The sequence below is a fragment of the Pseudophryne corroboree genome, chromosome 2, assembly GCF_028390025.1.
Source record: "Pseudophryne corroboree isolate aPseCor3 chromosome 2, aPseCor3.hap2, whole genome shotgun sequence".
NCBI classification, from domain to species: Eukaryota; Metazoa; Chordata; class Amphibia; order Anura; family Myobatrachidae; genus Pseudophryne; species Pseudophryne corroboree.
In genome coordinates this window covers 792,769,989-792,791,720 of record NC_086445.1, presented here as the reverse complement: position 1 = coordinate 792,791,720, position 21,732 = coordinate 792,769,989, and the positions used below count along the sequence as shown (strand labels likewise).

The window sequence follows — 21,732 nt, the reverse complement described above, 5'->3', positions numbered from 1 at the left end:
CCCCCAACTCCAACACTGGCCTAGCAGAAGCCAAGGTCAACAAAGTGACAGCCTTCCACGTGAGAAACTTAATCTCAACCTCCTGTAGAGGCTTGAACCAATCCGATTGGAGGAACTGCAACACCACATTAAGATCCCAGGATGCCATAGGTGGCACAAAGGGAGGCTGAATGTGCAGAACTCCTTTCAAGAAAGTCTGAACCTCCGGGAGGGAAGCCAGTTGTTTCTGGAAGAAAATGGACAAGGCCGAAATCTGGACCTTTATGGATCCCAAACGCAGGCCCATATTCACACCTGCTTGCAGGAAGAGGAGAAACCGTCCAAGTTGAAACTCCACCGTAGGAAACTTCTTGGCTTCACACCAAGATACATACTTTTTCCAAACACAATGGTAATGTGTAGATGTTACTCCTTTCCTAGCCTGTATCAGGGTAGGAATAACCTTGTTCGGAATGCCCTTCCGAGCTAATATCTGGCAGTCAACCTCCATGCCATCAAACGTAGCCATGGTAAGTCTTGATAAGAGAATGGTCCCTGTTGCAGAAGGTCCTCCCGAAGAGGAAGAGGCCTTGGATCTTCCAGCAGTAGATCCAGATGATCTGCATACCAAGTCCTTCTTTTCCAGTCCGGAGCAATGAGGATTGCCTGAACTCTTGTTCTCTTTATGAGTTTTAAAATCCTTGGAATGAGTGGAAGTGGAGGAAACATGTACACTGACTGGAACACCCACGGAGTTACCAGGGCGTCCACCGCCACTGCCTCTGGGTCTCTCAACTTGGAACAGTACATCCAAAGCTTCTCGTTGAGACGGAAGGCCATCATATCTATTTGAGGTACACCCCAAAGACTTATTACCTCCGTGAAGACCTCCGGATGGAGGCCCGAGCACTTGTCCAGGAGATCCAGTTGGAAGGACCGTGCATGAAATCTTCCGTACTGAAGAGCCTCGTAGGTGGCAACCATCTTCCCCAGAAGGCAAACGCACTGATGAAACGATATCCCGGTAGGCTTCAAGACATCCCGGACCACAGTTTGGATCACCAACGCTTTCTCCACTGGTAGAAATACCCTCTGCACTTCCATGTCGAGGATCATCCCCAGGAAAGACAATCTCCTTGTCGGCTCCCGATGTGACTTGGGAAGATTCGAGATCCATCCATGATCTCTAAGCAGTCGAGTCATGAGAGTAATGGACTGCAACAACCTTTCCCTGGAAGACGCCTTTCTCAGCAGATCATCCAGATAAGAAATTACATTCACCCCATGCCTGCGGAGGAGAATCATCATCTCTGCCATTACCTTGGTGAACACCCTTGGTTCCGTGGAGAGGCCGAATGGCAGTGCCTGGAACTGATAATGACAGTCCAACAGCGTAAACCTGAGATAAGCCTGGTGTGGCGGCCAAATTGGAATGCGGAGGTACGCATCCTTGATATCTAAGGACACCAGAAATTCCCCCTACTCCAGACCTGAGATCACCGCTCTCAGAGACTCCATTTTGAACTTGAATTCCCTCAGATAAGGGTTTAGCAACTTCAGGTTCAAAATTGGTCTGACCGAACCATCCGGTTTTGGTACCACAAATAGGTTTAAATAATAACCCTGGTTTACCAGATGAGGTGGAACTGGAACAATTACCTCTGACCTTTCCAATTTTCGAATGGCTTCCTGAAGGATAGCCCTTTCTGTCAGCAAAGCTGGCTAGCGTGATTTGAAGAACCTGTGGGGAAGGAGCTTTTGAAACTCCAGTCTGTACCCTTGGGACACAATATCCAGTACCCAGGGATCCAGACTGGACAACACCCAGACATGACTGAAACGTCTGAGCCTCGCTCCCACCTGCCCGCTCTCCAGGCAGGGAGGTCCACCGTCATGCTGAGGATTTTGAGGACACAGAGGCAGGTTTCTGTTCCTGGGAACCTGCCGGTGCTGGTTTTTGGGATTTTGCTCGCCCACCTCTGAATAAAGTGGTAGGAGTCTTGGACTTTTTAGCTTTTGCAGGCCGAAAGGACTGCATAGAGGACGTAGAAAGCGGTTGCCGTGGAAATCCATGCATCCAAAGCTTCCCCAAAGAGAGCCTGACCTGTGAAGGGTAGGTTCTCCACACTTCTCCTGGCTGGATTCCGCGTCTGCAGACCATTGGCGTAGCCAGAGCCCTCTGTATGCTGAGACAGCCATGGACGATGTCCTTACAGTCAGATTACCCAGGTCCTTCATGGCCTCCACCATGAACCCCACAGAATCCTGTATGTTACGTAAAAACAATTCAATGTCACTTCTGTCCATAGAATCTAAGTCCTCTAGTAACATGCCTGACCACTTTACTATGGCTTTAGAAATCCATGCACAGGCAATAGTGGGCCTTATCGCCACTCCTGAAGCAGTGTATATGTATTTTAACGTACGCTGCTACCTATTTTTATTTACTGTACATGTGATTTCGAACTGAATATTCTTATATAGCAGCAGCTTGTGGAGACGAGCCCCTTGGTTAGCGCCAAAGCAATTATCCAATTGGTTAATTATCTTTTTTGCATTCAGCCAGTCAGCTCAGCCTCATCCATCTCTGTGAGTACGAGGAGGCAGCATGCTGGGTGGAATTGCCCTGCGATGGGCGGCCCCCAGCATGCGAACAGAAGGTTTGCAAATTCTGCTAATTACTGAATTAGGCCCAGTATCCGCCATTTATTCAGTGGGTTTTAGACAGTTGATTGAGGTCCTGTGTCCCCGATACCAAATTCCATCTAGATTCCACTTCACTAGAAATGCAATTCCCAGTCTGTAGAAGAACATAAACAATAAACCCTTATTAGTGTCCTCCAAAATGCCATTGTACCCACTATCCACTTAACCACACATATGTGGCCAGGGCAAACTAAAGATACAGGACTATGACAGCCCACTGGGTAGATGTATTGCCTTCAGCACAGCATCTTACAAATGCCAGCTCATTCAGAGGCGGGCTACTGTGCGAATCATCGGTTTCACTAAGAGGCAATACATACAACATAAGGGTGGGTGGGACAGCCCCAGGATAATTCCATCTTGCACCTCTTTCCTTTGCAATATGCACTGTTTGGAGCATTGCTGTCTTCTTGTGTATACAACAAACATTTTGAGCTGAATCTCTTTACCTTGCAAAATTGTTAAGGCAAAATGAACAACGCAACAGAATATGAGAAATAAATATTTGAGGTTTACAGATGTTTTCCATTCCAACTCTTACGTTCCATGAACGCAGGGGCGGCGCAAAAAAGAGGTGTGACCTCATATCAAGGTGCGTGGCCTCGCAGGAAGTCACCCATTTACAACACCATGGGGACGTGGCCTCACAGAAAGTCACCCGGTTACATCAGTCCGGGGGCATATCCAGCATGCCCTGAGACAGGGCCGTAACTACGTGTGTGCCAAGTGGGCTTGGCACACAGCGCAGTTGCCCTGAGGGCGCACGGCCAGCGGCATGTAATGAGTCAAATTGACTCATTACATGCCGCCTCTAAGTCTGCGCCGTGCGCCGCAATGTGGAGGGAGAAGTCTGCAGCCGCGCCGGGCAGCGGAGAAGGAGGAGGAGGGGGAGGGGGAGCAGGGAGCCGCAGCAGCGCTATTTCATTGGTAGTAAGCGCCGCTGCAGCATCCCCCTCTCCTTCTGTATTGGCTGCCCGGCGCTGCTGTGGATGCTGGGATGCGGTTCCTCCATCCCAGCATCCACAGCAGCGCCGGGCAGCCAATACGGAAGGAGAGGGGGATGCTACAGCGGCGCTTACTACCAATGACATAGCGCTGCTGCGGCTCCCTGCTCCCCCTCCCTCCTCTCCTTCTCACCTGCCTGCACCGAGGGACCTGAACGAGGAGCCTGACTGCCAGCGGGGAGATGATAAGTATATCTCTCTTTCTCTCTCTCTCTCTCTCTCTCTCTCAGGGTGACACCGTCTGCCGCAATGTGTAAAAAGGAAGCCTGGCTGCCGCAATGTGTAAAAAGGGGGCCTAGCTGCCGCAATGTGTAAAAAGGGAACGTAGCTGCCGCAATGTGTAAAAAGGGGGCCTGGCTGCCGCAATGTGTAAAAAGGGGGCCTGGCTGCCGCAATGTGTAAAAAGGGGTCCTGGCTGCCGCAATGTGTAAAAAGGGGTCCTGGCTGCCGCAATGTGTAAAAAGGGGTCCTGGCTGCTGCCGCAATGTGTAAAAAGGGGGCCTGGCTGCCGCAATGTGTAAAAAGGGGGACTGGCTGCCGCAATGTGTAAAAAGGGGGCCTGGCTGCCGCAATGTGTAAAAAGGGGGCCTAGCTGCCGCAATGTGTAAAAAGGGGGCCTGGCTGCCGCAATGTGTAAAAAGGGGGACTGGCTGCCGTAATGTGTAAAAAGGGGGACTGGCTGCCGCAATGTGTATAAAGGGGGACACCGTCTGCCGTAATGTGTAAAAACGGGGACGCTGTCTGCTGTAATGTGTAAAAAAGGGGACGCTGTCTGCCGCAATGTGTAAAAAGGGGGACTGGCTGCCGCAATGTGTTAAAAGGGAGACTGTCTGCTGTAATGTGTAAAAAGGGGGACGCTGTCTGCTGTAATGTATAAAAGGGGCTCTACCTGGTGTAGTGGCGTTACTGTGCAGCGTAATTTGAATAATGTAGACTACTGTGCACCGTAGTATGAATTGCTATTATTTTGTGGCCACGCCCCTATAAATTTTTCGCACGCCTACGGCGCGCACTGCCCCTATCTTACGTGTGTGTGTGGGGGGCGCCACTGTCGTTTCTTGCACACAGCGCTAAAATGCCTAGTTACGGCACTGCCCTGAGATGAGGGGCTGCTCACGTTGACTATATCTGCACTGCCAGCTACTTCTCAATGACAGGAGCCGGACACTGCAGGATAATGTCACACTGCAGCACCTGGTTCCCGGTCACGATGGAGGAGCTGGTATTTTGGTATCAATGTATACTATTTGTACACTTTATAGTGTGGGAACAGCCCCTCTAAGCATTTTCTCCTGGTTGTTACTGATCATATCAAAGAATTGGTTGTACAAGGTGTCAAATGCAATGTCAATAAAGGATCATGCTATGTAAATGAACTACTTGTTGCATATTAAAACATGCTACTATAGATAATGGTAATAATAGCAATAGCTGACATATTGTCTAGGAATAACATAGTTGCAACAGAACATAAGGTCACTTGTGCAAAATACAGACACTACTGTTTGTGTTTAACATGTAAGCTATGTGAGGTAGTAGATGGGAAAATGTTTTGAAAACTGCTGCTACTGTGTTATGCAGGTGTGGTATGGAAGGTAGATAGTAACTAGGTCGACAGTGTCTAGGTCGACCACTATTGGTCGTCAGTAACTAGGTCGACATGTTCTAGGTCAACAAGTCAAAAGGTCGACATTAGTTTTTTATGGGGAGTTTTGTGTCGTTTTCTTCGTAGAGTGACCGGGAACCCCAATTAGTGCACCGTGTCCCCGCGCATGCCTCGCTTCGCTCGAGTTCCCCATTGTAGTCCACGTGGGTCATTAAGTATGAAAACGTTCAAAAAAGAAAAAAATTGTGAAAAACTAATGTCGACCCTTTTGACTTGTCGACCTAGAGCATGTCGACTTAGAGACCCTGTCAACCTAGTTACTGTCGACCAATAGTGGCCGACCTAGATAGTGTCGACCTAGTTACTGTCGACCTAGAGACCGGATCCTGTTTTATGCTGCAGAAATTAATTCAATGGTTACCATATAATTAACTAGCTGTTCTACCCGTTCTTCTCATGGGAGTTTCTGTTTTTCACAGTTGTAATTTTAAATGAGTGTTAAAAATTTGGTAAATCTGTAGAGCTGTAAATTTGAGACGTCTTAATGTAAGTAAATATTAATCCATGGTTCTTTGCGTTACCCGAGGAGCATCCGTAGCAGATACGGTAAAAAGTGACAGGACCATTTTTGTAGTTATTAACTTCTACACACTGGAGGTGCAGTCCAAATTTTGATCCGATTGTCCGTTTGGGTGTTATAGTTCACGCAACGCAAGCCTCGCATCGGTAATGACGTCATTATGTCAACCCCCTTTTCTTCCCCTTAGGGGAGGTTTATTACAATTCTAATTACATAATTTTCCTATTTCCCGCCCGAAGAATTATGTTAAATTTCAGCTTCCTAACATATCAGGAAGTAAGAGAATTAGTAATCAGTCAGTCAGTGAGTAATACCACTTTAAGCCAGAAATCCCAGCTTTTACCGGGTCGTTTTGAAAGTCCCTGCATGACCCCTCTTTCACACAAACAAATTACCGGGTCCAGGGCTGGATTAAGGTCTGTGTGGGCCTCTGGGCAACAAACTTGTGGGGGACCCCCATCAATACTGTCAATTAGACATCATACCGAGGGGTGGTACTGGCATATATATATATATATATATATATATATATATATATAATCTCATTGTGGACTCTGGAGACACGTCCCCACATAATAATCAGCCTGCCGAGGGGCAGCACAGCAATCACAGAGAGTGTGAGTGGCGGGTAGTGCGTGCGAATGGAGAACAATGCAACCTGTGTTGTGCAGGGAAAGGGAAGAAAGATGGAAGGCAGTCAGCGAGCATTGTGTTTCCTCCCAACTTCCTACTTACATGCTGCCAGACGGTGATAGCGGCAGGGATAAGGTATACTGTTACTGTACAACAACAGAAGAGCCGTGCCCGCAAGCGGCGGTCAGCCCTCCCCCCCCCCCCCACCACTGAGCCACTGAAATGCACACACACAGTCTCGCGAGAGCAGCAGTGCATTGAGCTCCGTAGCGGCTGCTGACTGAGCCGCCAGGGAGAACCGGAGCACAGGCAACGAAAAGCTGCTCTGCTCTCCAAAAAATGTACTAATTGTGTTGGCTGTGTGGGGACCCCCAAAGTGTGGGGGCCCCTGTCGCCCCGCCTATAATCTGTCCCTAACAGGGTCAAGAATTTCTACTCTGTAATTTACGGATCAAGGGTCAACCCGGGTAGAAATTCCTAGGTCTCCGACCCTGGTAAATTCCTGGGTCGAAGTCCCGGGAATTTCAACCTGGTTGACACAACATCACCAAACACCTGTATTATAATAATCAATGATGGAAAAACATTGAAGAGTACTTACATGACAAATCTCCAGGCAACATGCTCCTCAGTAATCCAGCTGGAAAAGAGAATAGTATTCACTTACTTGAGTGGAAAAAAGGTTAGATTAAGATGATAGGTTCTATGTAGTATATTCTCGTAAAAAGGTTATTTTAAAAGGTCAGATTATGGTGCTAGGTCCTATGTAGTACCTTCTACATTCTACGAGATAGGTAATGTAGTCAGTGGTTAATTTACCATTAAGCACATGAGGCATGTTCCTAGGGGTGGCACTTGTTGGGGGGTGGCACTTGTTTGGGAGCGGCACTTAGATGCTTGTGTTGGTACTGTCAGCCCAAAAAGTACCAGTAACTGCAAAATATTTCCACTGTACTGTACAATGGGGGTCATTCCGAGTTGATCGTAGCTGTGCTAAATTTAACACAGCTACGACCATCTTCCCTGACATGCGGGGGGACGCCCAGCACAGGGCTAGTCCACCCCACATGTCAGTGCCGGCCCCCTGCACAAATACAAAAGCATCGCACAGCGGCGATGCCTTTGTATTTGAGGAGTAACTCCCAGCCAGTGCAGCTCCTGCGGCTGGCCGGGAGTTAATTGTCGCTGGCGCTGGCCGCAGCGGCCCGCCTCCCGCCGGCCCGCCTCGTTAAGCCACCGTTCAGCCCCCTCCAGCCCAGTGACCGCCTCTGCCTCAGAGGCGATCGCTAGGCAACGAGAGCTGCCATGCGCCGACAAACTGCAGCGAGCGATCGGGTCGGAATGATCCCCAATATGCCATCTTGAATGGAGTGTAAATGGGTAGGACATGCACATACTGCCCCTGTAAGATGTCCTACTTAGTAAATATGTATACATAATAAAAAATAAAAAAATGTCATAGTGGCTTTTTATTATTATATTAAATTGGCTATTCATCAAATAAGGGCTTATTACCAATCCATAAAAATAATAAAATTAGGCAGGCGGGGGTCGACCGTTACTGTTGTGCCTAGGAACGCCCTCACCCCTAAATCTGCCTTTGACTTATAACAGGCTACAGATCCCAGAGATCTACTACAGTATTTTATCAAACACATACACTAGGTCACCGTTTCTCACAAAAAGCATTAATGCTATCAAAGAGCCTTTTTCAAGTACATTAGCAAATTCTATTACCTTTATAAAAACATGTTGAGTGTATAGCATCATGAGAAAAGAACAGGCAATTTATAGAGATTTGTCTGCAATAAGCAAAACTGTGGCCCTCATTCCGAGTTGATCGGTCGGTATTTTTCATCGCATCGCAATGAAAATCCGCTTAGTACGCATGCGCAATATTCGCACTGCGACTGCGCCAAGTAATTTAACAATGAAGATAGTATTTTTACTCACGGCTTTTTCATCGCTCCGGCGATCGTAATGTGATTGACAGGAAATGGGTGTTACTGGGCGGAAACACGGCGTTTTATGGGCGTGTGGATGAAAACGCTACCGTTTCCGGAAAAAACGCAGGAGTGGCTGGAGAAACGGAGGAGTGGCTGGGCGAACGCTGGGTGTGTTTGTGACGTCAAACCAGGAACGACAAGCACTGAACTGATCGCACAGGCAGAGTAAGGTTGAAGTTACTCAGAAACTGCAAAGTAGTTTGTAATCGCAATATTGCGAATACATCGGTCGCAATTTTAAGATGCTAAGATACACTCCCAGTAGGCGTAGGCTTAGCGTGTGTAACTCTGCTAAATTCGCCTTGCGACCGATCAACTCGGAATGAGGGCCAGTGACCGTATTCAAAGGATGCACAAGGTTTAACGATTTTACAAAGTGATGCTAAGCACTAAGAATGGAAGAGATATAAATTATATTCTCTATTTTTTTTTCTATTTGAAAGTGCTAAATATTCAGAGTATTATGAAGATGTTAAATGATATATTTATGTAAAAGGAATATAATATTTCTAATGCATTTGGTAATTAACAGGGCCACACTGGGACTAAAAATAGGCCCTGGCATTTAACGCACACAGGCCCTCCTCAGCGTCAGCATCTGGATTTTTTTAGGGCAGGGTACTGAACATAGAGGAGGACACATCTGTGCAGAGAACTACACATTTTGGTGCCCTGTGTACATAAAGAGGATTAGTGCCCCCTCCATGTTTATTAGTAGGAAGAAAAAAGGGGTGTGGTCTAAATGAGAAGGGTCAGGGACACACAATAGTACCCCCAATTAAAATTAAGCTCCACAGAAGTGCAACCTTAGGTTGTGAACATACGGTGCAATATTTCTTTCAATTTTGACTATATAGTCAAAATTGTAAGAAAATACAGTGCTATCGCACGTGTGTATAGTCCTTGCGATGTCGATGTGCGATTCCGCAGGATTGGCATCACAAGGAAAAATAGACTGTGCAGGCAGGCCAACATTGACTATATCGGCGGTGCTGGGCCGGGCTCCGGCCACATCGAATAGTCAATGTCGGGCTGTACGGCGTATTGCGCCGTGTGCACACAGCCTTAGTTACATAACACTGCACAGTAGTGCAACTTAGTCACGTTACGTGCCCCTTATTCATGTTATGCCACACAGTAGTGCCTTTTATTCACGTTACACCACCCAGTAGTAATACCCCATATACACGTTATGCCATACAGTAGAAATGCTTCTTATAACATTTTATGCCATGCAGTAGAAGTGTTCCTTTAACACATTTTGCTACGCAGTAGTAGTGCCCCTTATAACACATTATGCCACGCAGTAGTAGTTTCCCTTATAACACAATATGCCATGCAGTAGTAGTGCCCCTTATAACACATTATGCTATGCAGTAGTTGACAGGCAGAGGTGTTCGATCTTTCTGCGGGCACTTGTATAAAATGTAGACACATGCGCAGGATGGGCGCTGCGCATCCTTTTTGCCATTTTTGCGTTTTGGATCGCTTATTGCAATCCAACCTGAATCAGCCCCTATATTCCACTAAATGTTGGACCTTCTTGGGCGGCCTGCCGTGGTGCGACCCTTGAGCAATTGTGCAAGGCGGCTACGTGGTCCTCAGTGAACACGTTCCTAAGGTTCTATGCCTTCGATACTTCCGCCTCCCAGGATGCTTCCTTTGGACGCCGGGTTCTTGTGCCCGCTATGGTGCGTCCCCTCCCATAAGGAACTGCTTTAGGACATCCCCGATGTTAATCATTGTGGAGCCCAGTGTACCCCGCAGCAGAAAACGAGATTTATGGTAAGAACTTACCATTGTTAAATCTCTTTCTGCAAGGTACACTGGGCTCCACAAGGCGCCCACCCTGACGCACTTAGCTTCTTTGGGTTGGTATGGCATTAGCCACTGACACCCTCTCCTGTGGTGAGTGTGTGGTGTATGTGGCTACTAACGAATGTTGTCTCTTTTACCTGCTACTGCATTGGGCTGGTTAACAAAACTGAGCTCCTGTGCACGGAGGCGGGGTGATATAGGTGGCGGCGCTATGCATCTTGGGAAGAAGGTCAAAGCTTTGAGCCTGTTGGTGCCTCAGCTCAAGATCCTACTCTACACCCCGATGTTAATCCTTGTGGAGCCCAGTGTACCCCGCAGCAGAAATGGTGCCAGAAAGTCCTACCCCCCGCACATAATACCCACTATGGCCACATCACTGCTTGGCTACCCTTAGGCAAAACACCCCCTGCAGCCACACCACTGCTTGGCTACTCTCCCTGAAGCTCCCACCCATGGCCATGCAAAAGACCATCTTATCGTAGAGCCCTATGCAGCCGGAGTTTCGAGAATGACGCACAGCACAGAGAGTGACAGCATAGCGGCATTGGTGGCGTTCAGTAGTACATGCACTCCTGTGCATGAAATGTCAGCCCCGGACAGTCATGCCCACAAACCCTCGCTGGACCTGATGAGGATCTGCTTCCTTATACCCTGGAAAATGTAGTCGCAATGGCAACATAACCCGCTGGATTTGTCAAGCCCTGCACTATGTGGATGCTCTCATTTCAGAATCTCCACCCGCTGAGCACAGTGCCAGAAGGTGATGCTGCTTAAGTGTGTCTGTGGATGTTCAGACTGGCCCATCTGGCCATCGGCCCTTCTGGCATTCGCCAGGAGTGCCAGATGGCAAGTCTGACCCTGGTAATTAAGCTAAGGGGGCTTTCCTATTTAGCCCAAATGCGGCGGACTCCTCCTCTCGATGCCAGCACTTATCGGGGATTCCACCACATCCCCCCAGAACCATCCCTTAAATTCTCTACATTTGAGGTCCATGCTACACGCCTCTTTCAATCTGTCTATCTACGAGTAGCTGCCATTTACTGCCCCCCCCCCCCCGGCATGCCCTCCAGATTCCTTGACAACTTTGCTTCCTTGCTTCCTCACTTCTGACATTCCCGCCATTATCTTAGGTGACTTCAACATTCCAATTGATATCCCCACAAAATCCTCTGCCTCTAAACTCCTTAACCTTACATCTTCAATCAGTCTCTCCCAGTGGTCCTCCTCCCCCTCCCATGTGAATGGGAGCTCACTGGATCTGGTCTTAATTCATTACCGTGATATTTCTGATTTCTCCAACTCTCCATTTCCCCTCTCAGACCACCACCTGCTCTCCTTTAACTTATCTCTCTCTGCTACTCCGTCTCTACCTCCTAAGGCTACCATCACTAAACGCAACATTGAGGCTATCAACACCACTTCCCTATTCTCCCTTCTCGACTCACTTCTCTCTCCTATACTGTCTCTCTCATGCCCTTAACAAGCCACATCCCTATACAATGCTTCCCTTACTTCTGCTCTTGACTCTGTCGCTCCACCAACCACTATTCACCCTCGCAGATCAACACCTCAACCCTGGCACACCAAATGCACCAGATATTTGCAAAAATGCTCACGTACTGCTGAGGTACAGTGGAGGAAATCGCGCTCTAAGGCAGACTTCCTCCATTTCAAACTTATGCTCTCATCATTCAGTGCTGCCCTTTCCCTCGCTAAACAGTCATACTTCAAGAACCTCATATCCTCCCAGTCTTCCAACCCCCGGTTCCTCTTTGCCACTCTCAACTCCCTCCCCTGCCCCCCGTCCCCCTCACTCTCTGCTCTTGACTTTGCCACTTACTTCACATCCAAAGTTGACTCCGTATGTCAGGACATCGTATCCCACCAAAAAATCAGCAACCAGCCACCTCCTATTCCTTACCACCCCTCTCCTTCCCTCTTACCAGCTCTGATACCTTTCTCCCATACATCTGGTGAGGAAGTCATGGCCCTCATTTGTTCCTCACCCCCCTCCACCTTTCCACTTGACCCTATCCCCTCCCGCCTCCTCCGCTACCTTCCTCTCTCTGCCTGCTCCCATCTTGCCCACCTCCTCAATCTCTCCCTCTCATCAGGCACTGTCACCTCTTCCTTCAAGCATGCACTCGTCTCCCCTAGTCTTAAAAAGCCTACCCTTGATCCACAGTCTCTGCCCCCTCCTGGCTGTCCTCCTACCTCTCTGACCGTTCCTTCTCTGTGTCCTCTCATGGCTCCACCTCCCCCCCCCCCCCCACTTCCACTAACTGTAGGTGTCCCCCAAGGCTCTGTTCTTGGTCCTCTTCTTTTCTCTCTCAATCCATCCTCCTTAGGAGATTTCATTAGCTCTTTTGACTTACAATATCATCTTTATGCTGATGATACTCAAATCTACCTTTCCTCCCCTGACCTCTCTCCTGCTCTCCTCACTCGTATATCCAACTGTCTCTCTGCTATCTCTTCCTGGATGTCCAAGCGCTTTCTTAAACGTAACATGTCTAAGACTGAGCTGATCATCTTCCCACCCTCCAGCACACCTCCCACAATTTCACTATCTATAGATAGCACTACTATCTCCTCTAGCCCCCAAGTGCGCTGTCTTGGAGTAATCCTTGACTCCTCCCTCTCCTTCAAACCACACATTCAGCACCTATCACAAATCTGTCATTTTCATCTCAAAAATATTTCCAGGATCAGACCCTTTCTTACCCAGGATGCCACTAAGACCCTTATCCACTCACTGGTCATCTCCAGACTGGACTACTGTAATCTCCTCCTGACTGGCATCCCTAACACGTACATCTCTCCACTCCAATCTATCCTCAATGCTGCTGCCCAGATCATCTTCCTCACTAAACGCACTACATCCTCCTCACCTCTCTTACTAGCCCTTCACTGGCTTCCCTTCCCCTTCAAAATCCATTTCAAGCTTCTCACACTCACTTTCAAAGCCCTCATTCACTCCTCTCCCTGTTACATCTCTGACCTTATCTCCCTTTATATTCCCGCCCGTCCTCTTCACTCTGCTAATGCACGCCACCTCTCCTGCCTTCTGATTACCTCCTCCCACTCCTACCTACAAGATTTGTCACGTGCTGCTCCCTTTTTCTGGAATTTGCTACCTCTCCCCCTCAGACTCTCCACCTCCCTACAAAACTTTAAGCGGACTCTTAAGACACACTTCTTTACCAAACCCAGCCGTCTCTCATCCTAAGCCTTCTTTGGCCCACGCTCACTTTCTACCCCATCTGTGTCACCCCTGTCTGTCTGCCCCTCCCCTTTAGAATGTAAGTTCTCACGAGCAGGGTCCTCTTCCCTTATGTGTTTTTATGACTCTTACTTAATTTATCTTCTTTTCAATACTCCCTTTGATGGCACCAAATCCTTCAGTTTTCTGCCACCCTGATACTTATTACAGTGCTGTTTACTGACGCAGCTATATTTATTTACCCTGTACTTGTCCTATATTGTATTGAACTGTAAGTCGCTGTCTTCATGTTTTGCTTATTTGTTTACTCTGCTTTTGGGCGCTGTGGATCCCATGTGGCACCACAGAAATAAAGGATAATAATAATAATAATAATATGCTTTGGGTGCCTAAGCATAATCCACGATTAATGTGCTGCCGGAGTAGCGATAACACATAGAATGTGGACTTTTCCCCAATCCCATGTGTTTTCGTGCGATTGCGGGTCCAATTTCGGCCGATCAAAACAGCATCTAATTAGATACAGCAATAATGACCATCAGTCACTAATCGCGATATCCGGCTGTTTTGACCAGCCAAAATCACTTCAGGGCTAATAGGATACAGCCCTAATCCATGATACTCCATATGTGTGTTCATTGTGTTCATTGTGCTAAATAGCAGGTTAAAAGTTGTTAATTGACGACTAAAGGAATTGTCAGCTATGGTACAGCTGTACCTGTTTAAGTATTGCACATTAGTTAGTAGTTCTAAATACCAAATTATGGGCCTGATTCAGAGATGTACATAATCCCGATGTTTACACATATCTCCAATGTTTTTAGATCTGAGGGGGTCATTCCGAGTTGTTCGCTCGCAAGCTGCTTTTAGCAGCTTTGCACACGCTAAGCCGCCGCCTACTGGGAGTGAATCTTAGCTTATCAAAATTGTGAACGAAAGATTCGCAATATTGCGAAAAGACTTCTCTGTGCAGTTTCTGAGTAGCTCCAGACTTACTCTGCCAGTGCGATCAGTTCAGTGCTTGTCGTTCCTGGTTTGACGTCACAAACACACCCAGCGTTCGCCCAGACACTCCTCCGTTTCTCCAGCCACTCCCGCGTTTTTCCCAGAAACGGTAGCGTTTTTTCGCACACACCCATAAAACGGCCAGTTTCCGCCCAGAAACACCCACTTCCTGTCAATCACATTACGATCACCAGAACGAAGAAAAAACCTCGTAATGCCCTGAGTAAAATACCTAACTGCATAGCAAATTTACTTGGCGCAGTCGCACTGCGGACATTGCGCATGCGCATTAGCGACTAATCGCTCCGTTGCGAGAAAAAAATAACGAGCGAACAACTCGGAATGACCCCCTGAGTGCAGAAGCTGCACTGAGCATGTGCATCTAGGGCTGCATTGCTGCTTGCAGTGCCCAGTATGATTGACATGCTGCTGGCACTTGGGGGTGGCGATATGCAGTGTGCCAGAAAATGGGGGGCTCTGTCCATTTTCTGTGCGTACTGAACCCAGTTGCTGCGTCTTTGGACCTGGCTTCAGCGGCACAATTTCACCGGACATCCTGAGTAACCTGCCGGTTACGCTGTTGTCTGATGGCCTAGCAGAGGGATCCAATGCTGTAGCGGATCACAGAAGCAGAGAGTGGGTGTCTATTTACACAAGCCTCCTGCAGCTTTTGTATATTATAGCACAACTGCTGTGTATAAACACACGCAGCGACTGTGCTAAACTATCCACCTCTGAATGAGCCTGTAAGCACTGTATATGCCTTGAAATGCATTCTTCATACAACTGCACCCACAAAAAGAACATAAAACAAGTTTTAGATCTAGAATGATTTGTGACACTTACTAAAATGAGAAAACTGACTAAAATTGCAAGAATATTATATGCATGCATGAAATACATTTAGTTTGGCATTTTGTTGTGATGATTTACCACATAGAAGGCATATTCAAATAGCTTTACGTGTCACAACACTTGTAGCAATAATGTGACCTTTTCAGTTCCCAGATCACATATCTACATCAATCTCATTTGCTGTATGAAGCCCAAAATAGTCCAAATTAGCTCACTTGTGCTGAAATAGTCATCGCTTTTCCATGGTCAATTAGCTGTCCTAATGTGTTGCCAAGGGCTGCATTGTACAATCTGAATTTAATAGACTCACAGGTCCTCTGCTATTTAAATATATTGTGCATACTTATTTATGTTGTGAAAAACATATGTATAATTTTGTTTGTTACAAACAAAATAAGTTTGACAACAGATAAAGCATAACTGTACACAGTGGCGTAAGTTCGTCCCAGTTGCCCGGAGGCAAGATAAATATTGGTGCCCCCCCATTTCCTATATTAAGATAAATAAATGTATGCATGTGTGCGTGTGTGTGTGGAGTGTTCTAAAAAATGTATATACTGTATTTATACATTTAATTGTCTTTTATTTTAAATCACACAATTCTTAGCAGTCATACCCAGGATTAGAACCCATGACCTGTTACACTGACAGCAGACACTTTACTGATGGAGCTTTTTGCTCCTAAACGGGAAGCATGAGAATTCTAACTATATGAAGTTACGTGTAATTGTCAGAGAAGTATCTTCATATAGTTAAAATTCTCATATTTCCTATACAGGAGCAAATAGCTTCATCAGTAAGGGGTCTGCTTCCAGTGCAATAGGTTGTGGTTTCTAATCCTGGGTGTGACCCTTGTAAAATGTGTATATTCAGTATAATAAAGAGGGTGTGATTTGTAAGGTGCAGGGACCAGTGAGGAAATCTGCCACTAAAAAGACAGCGACAGATATCAATTAACTTAATTCAATGGTGTCACAGAATGGGAGGAGAAGTGCACCCCTGCCGAGCAGGAGCCCGGCGGCAGATGCCTCCGTTGCCTCCCAGAGTTCTGCCTCTGACTGTACATCCACCCTTCCCGACATGTTGTTTTATTAAATAGGATCCTTAATCCGTAGCATGGAGTTAGTAGCATAGAGCTAGCTCTCCTGCCAAAATCCTGATTAATTATATGTTTCTTGTCTTTCCTGGCCTGTGGACTCACATTATGTGGGCTGTTCATCAGTGTATCCCCCTGGCTGTCCTTGTATTGTTCTGTGTGCTGGGTGACTCTGTTCTTACTGCTTCTCCCCTGACCACAGCCTACTTGGTGGTGCTGTTCTCCCATTCCTCTCTGTCTGGCACCAGAAGGTTCTCCACTTACTTTTCCTCCCCACTGTGTCCTGCAGCTGGGTGGCCAACTGGAATGGCTTTCTGGACCCCTGTCTGGATTCTCAATTGATCCCGATACGGACTGAGGTGCTGGCCACCATCTTTTCTGCTACTCCGAGTGATGTAGTGTTCTTCCTCCTCTCTGCTGCAGGGAATTAGGTTTCAGTGACTTTAAAATGTGGTCTGTGCCCAAATCACAAGACTCTGGAGAACTTCAGAAGTGGGACTTCAAGGGACTTATGGTCCATGACGATGGGTGTTCTGGAACCCTCAGTTGGTGTCAGGTGAGGTGGAAGTGTTGGCTCACAAACCCTTAGGTGGTGGAGCCTGTTGCGATGATTCCAGGCACCATCAAATCGCATGGAATCCGGATGATAGGTCGAGAGTAATAAGGTTGACATGCATTAGGTTGACAGGTACAAAAAGTTGACATGGTCAACAAGTCGCCACTGTTTAAGGTCTACATGAACAAAAGTGCGACCGTTTTAAATGGTCGACAAAAGGTTTTTTTGGGTTTTTTTTCTTCAACTTTTACATCCTGTACCATCCACATGTACTATGAATGGGAATAGTAACCATCCTTGCCCGAAGCATGCGAGGAAATGCAGTGCACTAATTGGGGTCACCTGTGGTTAAATATACAAAATTGTACCCAATGCAAAACTTTTTCACTGTCCAACAACTGACCCTGCTGATCTTTTGACCATGTCGACCATGTGCATGCAGACCATATAGGGTAGACTGTTGACCTACTACTGGTCAACCTAACAATCCACACCCAAATTGCACCAAATATCTGTTGGTCCTGTTAGAGGCTCCCTGCACAGTCCCGACACTGTCAAACCTGACAGGAGTCTAAATGCAGACTATCTGTCCAGGAGACAACGGTATTAAGTGATGTGAAGTTTTATCATGAATGGCTTTGAACCGTAAACTGGAGTTCTGCAGAGCATCTTGCAAGTTGTCCTCAACTTGCGGGTGTGTATGAACAGGTGTTGAGCAGGAGAGGAGAGTCCATCAATCTGAGTATTTCTCAAATACGCCCAAACCATCTCTGCAATATTTATCTAACAGGTGCTTTGCAGAATTTAGTACTCTTTCTGCAAGTCCGCTGCACTGTGCATAGTAAGGACTGCTGGTGGCATGTCAGATGTCCTATTCACTGGTGACTTGTCTGGAACTCACCGCTCATAAACTGAATAGCAATATCAGTAAGTAGCTTACGTGGTATGCCATGTGCAGAAAAGTGTCTTTTTATTTTGTTGATGACTGTGGCACTTGTCAGTTTGGGAAAATAATTTATTTTGACCACCCAGAATATGAATCCACTACCACAAGGAGCTCTTTCTCCTCCACTCAAAGAGATCTGTAGCAAAGATGGGCCAAGGGAGGTCACAAGTGAGCCATTGCTTGGCATTATGGGCATGAAAAGCTTTGCAGCAGGCACACGCTGAGACACCCACTGAATGTCAGCAGCCAGAGAGGGCCAAAACAGTGTATACTTAACCTGCCGTATAGTGGCTTCATGTCTGTGGTGCACCAGGTGGACCATCTAAGCATAGAATCTTTGAAGGGCATAAGGTATGACAAAACAAATGACCATGCAGGAGGACGTCATCTGAGAGGGTCAATTCATTGTGGAAAGATTTGAGGTCAAGAGACAGTTCCTTGGATGAAGAAGGTCAGTCATGTAGGACCACGCAAGACACCTGTTAGCAGAGGTCATCCCTGAATGTGGCATCACGGCGCTACTCCATGCACCTGGAGGAGAGGACATCAAACTCCATAACATCCAGGTCATTATCAGCATCACGGACACCCAAGTCTGGGAGTTGAGCATGTTATAAGACATCAGCAACATGGAGGTCCTGGCCATCCAGATGCTTGAGCATGAAACATTGGATTTGTGAGGAGGCAGTATGCAGGGTTTGTGGAGGATGGTTATCATATGTTAATGGTCTGTCTCAACCAGCACTGGACGCCCATAGATGAACTTGTGCAACTTTTGAGCAAAGACTACAGTCAAAACTTAATTTAAATTTGAGCTCAATGTGTCTCAGTAAGGTGTGAGCATAGACTTGAAATAGAAGCAGCATGGCAGTCCAAACAACACTATTCTAAGCCGTTCTGAAAAAGCTGGCGGAGAGGAGCTGTAACTTCACTGTAGTGTGGCAGGTGGTTGGTCATACTCAAAATGTGATGCATACTCAATTTATCTATGGGGCAGACATGTGTTAGATAGGGTGTGTCTTAGCAGGATCTGGCTTAACACCATCTGAAAGTAGGAGGTGGCCAACATAAAGACCTCAGTTACTTTGAAACAACACTTGAAAGAATTTAACAGCATGCTGATTACATTGATTCATGGTTTCTTTGGAGGACCTTGTGGAGGTGCAGCAGGAGGTGGCTGGTATAAGCAAATGCCTCCTGCATGCATGTGTATCCACTGCTGAGTCTGATGAGGCAGGACTGCAACTCTCTGCAACACCATCGGCTCACTGAGTATCCCTGAGGATACACAGACTGGCCACCGCAGCTCCATCACTGAGGCCATTAAATATCTGTCAGAATACAGAGACCATGGTCTCAGCACTCCAACAAAATAGTGTGAAGAGGAGACATTACCTACCCCTACCTGCACTCAAATGGCTGCAAACTGTCAGTCACCTGACCTCTGCTGCTGTTTTGCAAGCGATGAAGCAGGACCCATACTGCATATGCGCAGTATGGATCCTGTGCATGTGCAACGTACAGTGCAACTTTGCCAGCTTAGCGACTGGACCTGAATCAGGCCCAATGTGCTGAAAAGTCATTCACAATTTCTCTCAGTAAAACAAAAGACTTGTAAATTTCCTTCTCCATGCTCTACCTGGACCAGCTGTGAATGGTGGTAGTAGGTTGTGAGGAAATGAGAGGTCTGTGACAATTAATATAGTTATGCCTCATTACCCATGTCAAATATGTACTTTTTATCCCCATAGCATGTCACTGCTCAACCACAGATTGTGCTTAAATAAACCTTAATATTGTTAATATCTGCAATTGTGTTGTTATCTGTTACACTTTAGTTAATGTATTCATGTTAAGGGGAGTACTCACGGAGCGATCGCTGCTTAAAATCTAAGCAATCTGACTAGATTGCTTAGATTTTAAGCATGATCGCTCCGTGTGTACCCCCTACAGCGATAGCGATGCGCAGCCCCGCGCATCGCTATCGCTGGTGCTAGATTGGCCTGCATGCACCCCAGGCTGTGTTTATTCAGATAGTCTGTCCATTGGGATCCCACTTTCGGTCTTCTGACTGACGGATTTTAACCGCATCCCGCTACAGGCAGGTCCATATGTCTGTGACTTTTATTCCAAGGTTTGGTCTGATATTTGGACTAATGCCTCCATGTTACTCACCTTGACCACAGGCTGTGTTTATTCAGATTAAGAAGAAAACTTTGATGTCACTCTTTATAAGTGTGTAATGGGTCTCTCCACTCTTGCTACGGTTATGTTAGCCAGGATGAGGTTTGCACCAGAATTCCCTGAGGTTTACAAATGGAGGGTGTTGGTTAATGAAAAAGTTCAGACCCTGTTGACATTCTGGGGTCGACATTCTGTATGTCGACATACTGACTATACACCCCGCAGCAGATATCTCCAATAATTAATCATTTTTCCCCTAAATCACCCTAGTCCATGACCTATGGTCTGCGGGTGTGCTGTTTCCATACCATACTGTTACACCACATCACAGGTCAAGACATTCTCTGTTACATAGCAATAAAAGTTAACAAGAGTTCCTGCACCCAGGTCTGCTACCTGCAAATGTCTCTGGAATAAAGGCGTCGCTGTGCCTTATTCACCACTAAAGTATTCGAAGACCATGTTAAATCAAGTGTATAAATTAATGACCAAGAATTTAAAAGTATTCACTATTTCAACTACCAAATCATTGAAGCCTAATGGCTGAGGAAGCAACCTCCTTGTGCATCTTAAATCAACCACAAGTTCTTTGGTCTTTGTAACATTTGTTAAACCCAACACTTCTAAGCGTGTTTATGTCCCATATTTAAAAGGTGGTATGCTGCCCTGGGCTTTCTGGCTTATGCTGGTGTTTTGGGGTGCCACACCCTGCACCTAGATATAGCGCTAGGGACCCCAAATATACAAAGACGCCTTGATGCGGCTTTGGGGCTTATTCACACATTTGCGCAAATATGTGTAACCAAGATCTCTGAATTCTAATATTATGTAGGATTTATATCTGGTTACTGTTATCATTCAGGGTGCTGGTGGAAACAACGTCTCTCCTTTTTTCTTGCTTAGAAATACCCCTCCCTTTCGAGCACCTGAATGATATCATTAAGCTGATTGAGCATCTACCATTATATATGTCCGATATTTAAAAGGGCAATGCTTTTACTAGCTGTGTCTTGCTAGTAAAAGTATTGCCCTTTTAAAATTCCAGCATAAACACACTTTGAAGTGTTGGGTTCAACAACCCAACTCTATGTAAATAAACTCCCATAGAACAGAGTAGTTCAACTGGGATCAGTAGGATTTACAGACAATCGGGATGCCGGCAGTCAGTATATCGACAATGGTATCCCGATCGTCAGTATGCCGGCAGCAGGGCGAGCGCAAAGAGTCCCCTTGCGGGCTTGGTGGTTTGCTGCACTCGCCACAGGTTCTATTCCCACTCTATGGGTGTCATGGACACCCACAAGTTTGAATAGCCCCTGTTAGCAACTGTCGGCATTGTCAGCGGTTGGGATCCCGGCGTCTGTATCCTGACCGCCAGGATCCCGACTGCCAGCAAATCAAATGCATACCAATCCACTTAATAAGCAGTAATGTTGCATTCCTACATGCTGTTTCTTTGCCATAAGGTATTTAGTGGCCTAATCATGATGACTAATGGGTCCAATACACATGTGGAAAAGCTAGTTTCTGTACGT

General features: G+C 46.6%; 1 protein-coding gene across 3 annotated transcripts in view; it reads right to left on the bottom strand.

The window, feature by feature from the left end:
* Window positions 1-21,732, bottom strand: part of LOC135048735 (uncharacterized) — a 1,076,079-nt gene that overhangs the window by 463,014 nt on the left and 591,333 nt on the right. For 2 of the 3 annotated variants that reach the window (XM_063955577.1, XM_063955576.1), the window contains one exon: window positions 7,110-7,148. The exons of the other annotated variant lie outside the window; for it this stretch is intronic. In XM_063955577.1, the coding sequence (XP_063811647.1) occupies window positions 7,110-7,148 (39 nt within the window). The remainder of the gene's footprint in view (window positions 1-7,109; window positions 7,149-21,732) is intronic. 3 annotated transcript variants of the gene reach the window in all.